Source organism: Osmia lignaria, chromosome 2 (assembly GCF_051020975.1).
Source record: "Osmia lignaria lignaria isolate PbOS001 chromosome 2, iyOsmLign1, whole genome shotgun sequence".
Classification (NCBI taxonomy): domain Eukaryota; kingdom Metazoa; phylum Arthropoda; class Insecta; order Hymenoptera; family Megachilidae; genus Osmia; species Osmia lignaria.
In genome coordinates this window covers 4,405,860-4,415,005 of record NC_135033.1, presented here as the reverse complement: position 1 = coordinate 4,415,005, position 9,146 = coordinate 4,405,860, and the positions used below count along the sequence as shown (strand labels likewise).

Genomic DNA, 9,146 nt, shown 5'->3' with positions numbered 1-9,146 from the left:
TCTGCGAAGGAACAATGTGATAATAATTATGCAGGAAGTAGCGTCTAATTACGAGTCGTATGACGTACGATTGAGAAATTGTATCATTTACCAACATCATTTTCGCGACAATAGTTGCTATAGAAAAATAAAAGATACAATTAAATGAAACTGTTCTTTCATCGATCCCCAAATGTGTCCCGTACCTTTAACACGTTGAGTGCCATGTCACTCATATCTGAGTGACACTTGAATTGTCAAAGGAAACTATTATTTATATTATTAGAAATTTGATTACTTATCTAATTAGAAATATTTTTATTAGGTATTTGAGATAACGGATAATGGAAATAACAAAATATTCGGAAAAATTTTCAATAGCGTTTGTTAATCATGAAAACTTTAGAAAATTTTCTTCATCAATGGACTTACTTTATTATACGTTTCAATGATTTTCCGGTCAAGGACAGATTAACAACCTCTCGTACCCATCCTCACCGTCGAGGAATCTTCGTAACGGTGTGTTATAATTTGCGAAACGAATTAGAACGATTTTGTCAAGTCTCGTTTCCGTCTAATTAGCACGTTACCTTACCAGAATATATTTTGTCCACGCACCAGTATTTTCAATCTTCAAAGTTCACGAGAAAAGAAGAGATTTCCCAAGAAATTATAGAGTTTAATTGAAATTTTTCTTACAAAATTAATAAAAACATCTTAGGATAATAGGAAAAAAAGATTGTAAATGAAATCTGGTATCGTGACTGTTAAATTCTTCAAGTTGGACAATTAATTTGCGACGAGCCAACGAACGAGTACAGTTACGAGTCTATATAGAAGACTCAACCGGAACCTCTTCAATCATTCATCTTTGACTATCGGCTAAGATGATACGCGCATTAATTTCGTTGCTTTTAGCAAGTCTCTCGATCTTGCCGTCAGTGATGTCGTACGCGAAAGTGTCGAGAAATGGTCAGGAAGAAGCGGAAACGAAGGATGATTCGAATTCTTGGATCGTCAGGTTAGATGACGTCTCGTCAACGCTCGAGGAGGAATAATAACAATCCCATCTTAATTTAATACTGTGCTTTTTTTCATGAAGCAACGTAACCCAGAGCGAAGGTAGGAGTATCAAAAACATCGCCATCACCATGGCCCCTGTATACATTGCACCGAAAATTCCAAATTTACACAACGGCGAGGCGACTAATTATTCTCCTGGTGGAAGGTAGGATAATCAAGGCGACAGTACTGTAAATTGGACGACACCGATGGTGTAAGGTAGAAAGTTTAAAAATTCGTAATTATTTTCTAGATATACGACGTTGGATCACGAAATGCTAGGAAAATTGAACGCTAAGAAGCAGCTTCAAGACAGATATCACCCAGCACCGCTGAGTTCGTTCAAAAATAAAGAACCTTCGAAGGATGTGAAGGAAAGTCCAAAAGTTGTCGCTCGTCCGAGTAATCCTCCCAGTGGACCACCGTCTTCCAGTACCTTCGACTTCTCGAACCCACCGTTCTCCGACATTTACGAGTACAAACCACCACCGGACTACCTCTCTAGTAAGCCGATTTCAAAGCCACCGGATTATCTCGGCGATAAACCCATCTCGAAGCCTCTATCCATGGACGATTACGCGGATACCGAGATAAGTGACAAGGTAAATTCTCAAAATCCTCCTGTTTTTTCATTCGAATTTTTCTATTTCGAAATTGGTCAACATAGAATTTACCATTTCAGCCCCCAGACTCCTACGAGCCAGACTCTTACAAGCCCGATTCTTACAAGCCCGATTCTTACCTCATGTCCCACGAACCCGATTACTCGGATTTCCCGGACGACGCGCCTTACAATGGCAACCCGCCAGCGCCTAAACCGATGAAGCATTCCCCTCCTTCGGATCATCCTCCTTACGACGCGAACGACAACGACAACGACGATAACGATGCCTATCCTCACCATCACGATTTCCATCACGAGCTGATTTACGACCACATTCCGGAGTACCATGATCACACCGAGGAACCAGAAATGAACGATCAAAGGCTGGACAAAAGACCGTACTCTTATTACTTCATAGGCAAGAAGCTTTGGTACGTACCCTTGTACTTCAGCATTTACTTCGTCATCTACATCGCCGCTCTGGTGCTGAAGAGTATAGCAAGACACAAGATCACATTCCCAGCTCATTTGGCCGATGCGGTGGGTCACCATTCTAGGTCTTACGGTGATACCAGCTGGTGGGATTACGCAGGAAACGTACTCGAGGGTGTAGAAAGTTTTGCGGAAAAATATGGAAAGATTTCTTAAGATTTCCCTTATTGAACAATGGATAACTCTGTGCTCTTTTGAGATTTTAATGTTTCCATGTAAATATATTTTTAATAACTAAACGGTTTGTACATATTTCTCGCCGATGTATTTATTTGAACCACGTAGAAATAAGAAAGGAAATAGCACTCTATGTACTTTAAGAATACGAAAGATCTACAGTGAATATTTCAAATCGAGTTACGAAAATGATTAATTATAGAAAATTTGTAAAAAATCCAAAAAAATCGCCTGATTTATTGTACCCCTCCTAAAATTGATCGTTTACGAATGTAATAAAAATTTGGACGATAACCTGTACGTACTTTGGTCGATTTATCCCTTGGATCCATTGGCACACGCTCGATTCCGAAATTCTTGCGAAACGAGCGTGCTCGAGCATGCCCGGCTTCTTTTCCAAGCACGCCAAGAGTCGTGGTGCAACTTTTTAAAGGTATAACGAGCCGGAATTTGTCAGTATCGGCAGAATCGAAAGAATTACTGGAAACGACACGAGAATTCCGATGGCCTCGCATTCCGATTGACCAATTACGCTGACCGTGCTCCATCTTCTCGTACCTGATTTCTTTTCACGTATTGTTCCGCGATTTCGTCGCCCATCGAAAATACTAAGCGTCCTTTTAATACTGCACTTTCATCGATTTCGTAATGAACTTGCCCCTTCCGACAGTGAACCATCTATACACCTGCGCGTTCGGGTGGCGGTTCGTAAGGGGCACTCACCACTTTTCCATCATTTAGATTTGAAATATCAATTTGTGAATATTGTAGAATGAAATTATAACCAGTGCTTGTTACAATCGATTAGAAATGCTTCGAATGATGCAATAAAGTGAAAAACCACACCCATTTCTAACTGAACTTACACGAAACAGAAGCATCTGTCGCAATTATCGTTGGTTTAGAGTATTGTTTCAACGGGACTTGCTTAAGAAGTTGCTAATCGTCTGGCCTAATACTGTACGAGGATGTACTTTGGCTAACTGACCTGAACTTTATGTTTCCTTTGCCTAGATACAATGCTGGTCATCAAACATTCCATCCCTCCGAACGTAACTTTCCGTCGATATAACGCTCCCACCTTTTCCACTGTTTTAATATTCATCACCTTTAACCGTTCAAATTGACTGAAACCAGGGCGAAGAAGCCTTTTACCTACTAAAAATGACCTACCAAAAATTTTTCCATACACCTCCGGAGTGCTCGAAATATGAAAGAGGTAGCAATCGTTGGGGAAACCTTAATAAGATCTATCAATTTAACCCAGATCTTTGCTCAAAAGGTAGATACCTTCTAATTAAAAGACTAAACAAATTATCGAATCTGTTTACACAGACGATAACGAGGTGTCGCTAAATTATAGCAGATGATCGGTGATCTATAATCGAATTTCTGACTGAAAATCTCTCGTAGACGATACGTAGGAGTTGTAACAATTAGGGCTTTTAGCGCTATACGTTGGATTTGCTTAACGTTTCTGGTGATACAGTTACCGGTAAGCGAACAGAGTATGTTTCAACTGGACCCACGAATCGTTCAGTTGCTCTTTGGATTTTATCAACGACTGTTCACTTCTTCGATCCGTTTGCCAAAGTCGAAACGTTTCACGATTTCCTGTCAGAGGTTCACGAGTAAAGGTTGAAGTTCACCAGTTTCGATGAACTCATTGGATGTTTGGATACTTAGTTGAAGGTGAATCACATCGGTGAAACGTCAACAAGAAGTGGCTGGTTCAGACACGTGTTCACGAATGAGAGGAATAAAGATTGCTTCTCGCGATCAGGAGGATCCTTTCAATAGTACGGAGTAGAAGATAAAAGAAAACGATGGGTAGATATTACATTAGAAGAAATTATCGAAAAAACGATAACTTCAATTTCAAGAGATAATTTCAATATTTTAGATAGAATACGACACAGTGTTCTACTCCTCCTTTGTATTTCTTACGTGTCATCTATGGACACCAATTTCGAGGAAATTCATTCGTCTACGGACTCTAATGAATTCAACGATTCTGAAATTTTAACAGCTGTGCAAACTTACAGGTAAGTAATTCAGAATGAAAGTGTTTACACGTGTTACCATTCGAGTACCTAGTGATCAGTGTGTTAATTAACTTCGTTAATTATCAGACATCCAAGAGTGTATCGACGGGGTTACTACGACGAACACGATTCGATGTATCAAGATGATCATCACGATCAAGAGGAAGAGAACCCGATGCAAAGCATGTCGAAATCGAAGGTCGACTATTGGGGTGGTTACTATGATTTTTTGATAAACGAGGGAAGTTACAAGTTCTGGGCCGTGTTTCAAGTAAGTTTCAATTTAATGGAATATTAAATGTTCTTGAAATACAGTGGATCCAAAAAGTATTTGTACACCATTTAAAAGAGGGTACCTCGTTTAAAATTCGACCAAATGACTTGAGGTTTCTTGAGAAGCTATATGAATTAATTTACTAATTGTAAGATATGTGTTTTCGTCGTTTTAAAAAATTACAATTTGTCGAAATCGGGAAAAAAATAGTAATAGGCAATTTTTTAATTTTTTATCTGAGTTAAAAGTTTAAATTTTCATTATAGGCTTACATAAAAAAGTTGAAAAACCACCCTTGACTATTTTTTTTCACGATTTCAACAAATTGTAATTTTTTAAAACGATAAAAGCAGATATCTTAGCAAATTAATTTGTATAGCTTCTCGAGAAACCTCAAGTCATTTGGTCCAATTTTACTCTGTTTTAAATGGTGTACAAATACTTTTCGGACCCACTTTAATTATCTAATCGGCCAATAATGTTTGTTAACAGTTAGCCACGGCAGCTCTGCTCATTTACAGCGGCTTTGCCGCGCTTTATTACGCCAAAGTAAATCCTCCGACCACGGACGACGAATTCGACGATATTTTACGTCGAAGGAAACGTAGGGATCTATCTATTTTCCCGACGGATAAATCATTTTGCGGTTTAGATAGCGCCACGTTTCAAAGGATAATCGATGCTGTCGCGAGGGAAATTCATTAATAGATAGAAAATCTGGGAATAAATAATGAAAAAAAAAGGAAGAACGTTTTTCGAAGAATAATAAAAGGATCAGGGTGCGAATGTAGGTACGGTCCTGTATTTGCGAAAAGGCGCTGGAGGGCCGCTCGTTACGTAGCACTGTTCGACAAGAAAATTTGCCTCCGAGCTTGAACCGCGCATATCGCGCATACGTATTCGCATATAAAATTCGTACAGACGGTCGTGCATATGTAACCGACCACGTAGCCACCGTTGATTTATCGGTCGACATTTTTTCGACGGATTTTTATTACGTTTTGATCCCTTCGCGCATACATTTTAGTAGCATCTGCTACCGGCGAGGCAGCAACGCGACATCATCGTCCAAATCTACGCTCTTCAACCTCTTCCTCGACAATATTTTGTAACCACCATGAAACCCTTTCCCTTCAAACTGTACAGATAGGTTTAAACAAAGAATTTGTAAAAGAATTCGTGATCGTATACCTAATCGATGTTGGGTCTTCATCGAAAATTGACTTTGTTTAAAAATGACAATAAAGAAATATTAAATTTTCAAATTAGATTACCCAGGACACACCTGAAGAGAAACGAAAAAGAACAGTCTTTCTCTTGGAAATTGGCGAGGAATACGTTGATCGAGAGTCACCGACCTCGAGCAATTATAAATTGAGTTATATTTCTTGCGCGGAACCGTGAATAAATTTGGCAGGATCACGTACGTCGAACCGCATTGGCCCGGCAGAAAAATATGGTAAGCGGTCGGAGAATATTTTCGACGGAATGATAGGAGAGAAAGGGGCCCCGGTACGGCCCTGCAAAAATCACCCACAGCGTGTTTTCGGCAACGCATTCCACCACGTAGTCGGCTGCGAGGGGTATACCAGGACTCTCGTGTAGCCGGGTGCACCAACAACAGTCAGGGTGGATGTTTGCAAAAAGAAAAAAGGAGATTTTTTCGAATAAATCTCCGTCCTGGTGGTATGAAAACGATATAAAAACTGTTATTTACAAGCGGCCGGTATCAAGCTTGATCGATCATTCTCGCGTGGTTCTTGCGGATGAAAAAAGGTTGACGATAATGGACGATGATACGCAAAGTTCGCCTGCCATTACGTATTAAACACCACTGTCATTATGGACAGATTTTTGCGAATCTTTGCAATTTTCTTACCTGCCTGATTGACTCAACAGTTAATTAGTTAATCTTCAAACGGAAAAAAAGAAATTGTTCTTAAAGGGTTAATACTTGAAGGATAAATCCGGGGCAAGAAGAAAACAAGAAGAACGAAAAATCGAGGCCCACGGATAAAATGCAGTAATTTATGATTCAATGGTCGCCGGCTATAGATAATTCTCGTGTTGCAAATGCAACCTGAACGAACAGTCTCTGCCAGCTTCCTTCTGTTACCGCCCTCTCTTTGCTACCATTCTCCCTTTCTCCCTTTATAGTTAATGATAATAATAATAATAATAATAACGAGGAGAAAGAGGGCGGAGACGTTCCAAGAAGTCGGTAGTAAAGGGTGCAGTCAGCGCAAAAAGAATTCATTATGACGTTGGATATCTATCAGGAGGTTTATCTCGATGCGCGGTTAACAGAGAAGAGTATCGACGATAAAAATGCAATTTACGATGCATCCAACAGGGGTACCATCCTCTACGCCGGGCGATCTTACAAGACAAATTGAACAGATGCTCGCAAACACGGTATAAATATGATCGTGTAGAAACGAAATACAAAATTTAATTTAACTCTCATTGAAAGGCTATTTTCTTTTCTCAATGCTTCGCCGATGTTGCACTCGAGGTTTATTAAATGGTTAATTATATTTCCTAAGTATTCGATTAAATATCGCTAATTATTTCAAGTTGCAGAGTAGTTTCTCATTCCGAGTACTTTAAAGTGTCCCTTTCATCTAATCGTAAGATTACGTTCGATCAGCTGAGAGAAAAATTCATTTGGCAAAGAGGAATAAAAGGAAAGATGCGCGTGAGAGGTAAAAAATTAATCATTCGATGAAGCTCTACGTGAGGCTCGTTTATGCGAACTTTATTATATGATTTATCGATGCGATCTCAATGAGCATTCGATACAGTGAACGATTTTTTGGCCTTTATCCAGGGGGACCGTAAGATCCCCATGATTTGTGTGGCCATTTCGTGATGGTAATACGGAATCCTCGATTAATTTCTTTCTGTTAGCTGTCCAAACGTTCGATTGAAAAAAAAAAAGGATCACCATCTACCTACATGCTTCGTATTACAAATGGAATGCGAATGCAATTGTAATCCATAGAAATTGAAAGAAAATTTTCTTTAACAATCAGAAAATCGCAACAATGTTAGAATCTAACCTTCGATGTATCAGCTAGTTTAAGCTTTATCAGTGGCGGCTCGCGTATAGGCACTGTGGAACTGCAGCACCCCCTATTTCCACTTGACATTATCGATAACATTTAATATAACGAGTCTATTTCTCTTTAATTCTTTCTTTATACTTGTACAATATATAATCCTTAAACTTAACGTCAGTAGCCATCCCCCAGTTTATGAAAAAGATACAAAAATCTTTGTATGGAACTGTACGCATCACAGTTCCAGCTGCGCTGCGTAGTGTTCGACTATGTGCGCATGCGCACGTAGGAAGCTGCGCGCGCAGCTGCGAGGGAGAGAGAGCACTGTCGCTGCCACAGTGTCGGTTTTTTAAAACAAAGGCTGAAAATTTTCTGGAGCAGCACCCCCCACTAATTTTAGCTACGAGCCGCCACTGAGCTTTATTATCCAAGGTGAAACGGTTAACCGTTTAATTGGCAAGAAAAGAGGATTACGATGTGACCAGATAGGCAATAGGTGTCCCTGAAAGGGAAACGCTCGCGCCTATAAACCGAGGTGAATCGCGAAAGCCCCGATCCGATCGGTGGGATTTCAAGGGCTAGCAGAAAGAGGGATGTAACTAAATAACAACGAAATGCCAGCAGCGTGGTTTCGATAGAGGGAATGAAAGCGGTCTTCTCTGCCATTATGACGGGGAAAAACGGCAGGGAATGCCAGCTGGAATTTAAGCGGTGCGGCCGCGTTCCGATGGTACCGAGAGTCGGCGAGCTTAGAACTTAGCGGATAAACGTGAAACACGATGTATACAGGGTGTAAACCGAAACCATTTTCTCGTTCATACTTAAAAATAGGAAATAAATAATTGTTCTATATATACGGAATAAAGCAAGGCAACCCTGATTTCAAATAACCAATTAAATGGAAATCACTAAAATTAGAGTATGCGACGGTTATATAAATTTTGCAAAATGTTGCGCTCATATTAAATCACACCCTGTATAATGGGAAAAGAAAGACAGAAGGAAAGAGGAGGTAAGGGAAGTAAGAACGCAACAGATGAACGGTCGAGGAGAAAAAGAGGGCGAGTAAAGAGGGGAAAAATGAGGCAAACGTAAAAAGATTTCGGCGCGAAACGAACAGAAGCGGTAATTACTAGCGCGGCGGCCTTTCAAAAATCAGACAAAAGAAAGCTAAATACAGTGGTACCTCGGTATATGTCTGCTAATTTGTGTGAATTTCCAATTTTTTGTGTGAATTTTGTGTCATTTTTAAATAATTATCTCAGAGGAAAAATTAAATTAATAATCAATTATATTCGAAGTTGATTGTACTATTAACTGGCTGATCATACAAGTAAGGATATCATATAACAAATTATAACAGCAAAACTGGAGGCAATAAAATTTATTCCATTTGGTTTGTTAATTTAGAATCTATCATTAGATTACATTTATATTTTACAAATTAATTA

At 39.4% G+C, this 9,146-nt stretch overlaps 2 protein-coding genes across 2 annotated transcripts; both read left to right on the top strand.

Annotated features, from left to right (window-relative positions):
* The first annotated feature begins 840 nt into the window (after positions 1 to 840).
* LOC117605825 (uncharacterized) lies at positions 841 to 2,551 on the top strand. Its single transcript, XM_034327569.2, has 4 exons — positions 841 to 1,000; positions 1,082 to 1,207; positions 1,295 to 1,643; positions 1,724 to 2,551. The coding sequence occupies exons 1-4, from the start codon at positions 867 to 869 to the stop codon at positions 2,291 to 2,293; spliced, it is 1,179 nt and encodes a 392-aa protein (XP_034183460.2). The 5' UTR covers positions 841 to 866; the 3' UTR covers positions 2,294 to 2,551.
* Positions 2,552 to 3,878: 1,327 nt separating this feature from the next.
* LOC117605854 (uncharacterized) lies at positions 3,879 to 6,181 on the top strand. The gene is made up of 4 exons (XM_034327629.2): positions 3,879 to 4,144; positions 4,218 to 4,359; positions 4,447 to 4,630; positions 5,126 to 6,181. The coding sequence occupies exons 1-4, from the start codon at positions 4,141 to 4,143 to the stop codon at positions 5,336 to 5,338; spliced, it is 543 nt and encodes a 180-aa protein (XP_034183520.2). The 5' UTR covers positions 3,879 to 4,140; the 3' UTR covers positions 5,339 to 6,181.
* The last annotated feature ends 2,965 nt before the right edge of the window (positions 6,182 to 9,146 follow it).

Bases quoted from the DNA above. Each gene is read 5' to 3' on its own strand.
- LOC117605854 (XM_034327629.2), top strand. The intron at 4,360-4,446 runs GTAAGTAATTCA...GTTAATTATCAG, and splicing joins ACAGCTGTGCAAACTTACAG to ACATCCAAGAGTGTATCGAC. The intron at 4,631-5,125 runs GTAAGTTTCAAT...GTTTGTTAACAG, and splicing joins AGTTCTGGGCCGTGTTTCAA to TTAGCCACGGCAGCTCTGCT.
- LOC117605825 (XM_034327569.2), top strand. From the start codon at position 867: ATGATACGCGCATTAATTTCGTTGCTTTTAGCAAGTCTCTCGATCTTG. The intron at 1,208-1,294 runs GTAGGATAATCA...ATTATTTTCTAG, and splicing joins AATTATTCTCCTGGTGGAAG to ATATACGACGTTGGATCACG. The intron at 1,644-1,723 runs GTAAATTCTCAA...TTACCATTTCAG, and splicing joins ATACCGAGATAAGTGACAAG to CCCCCAGACTCCTACGAGCC.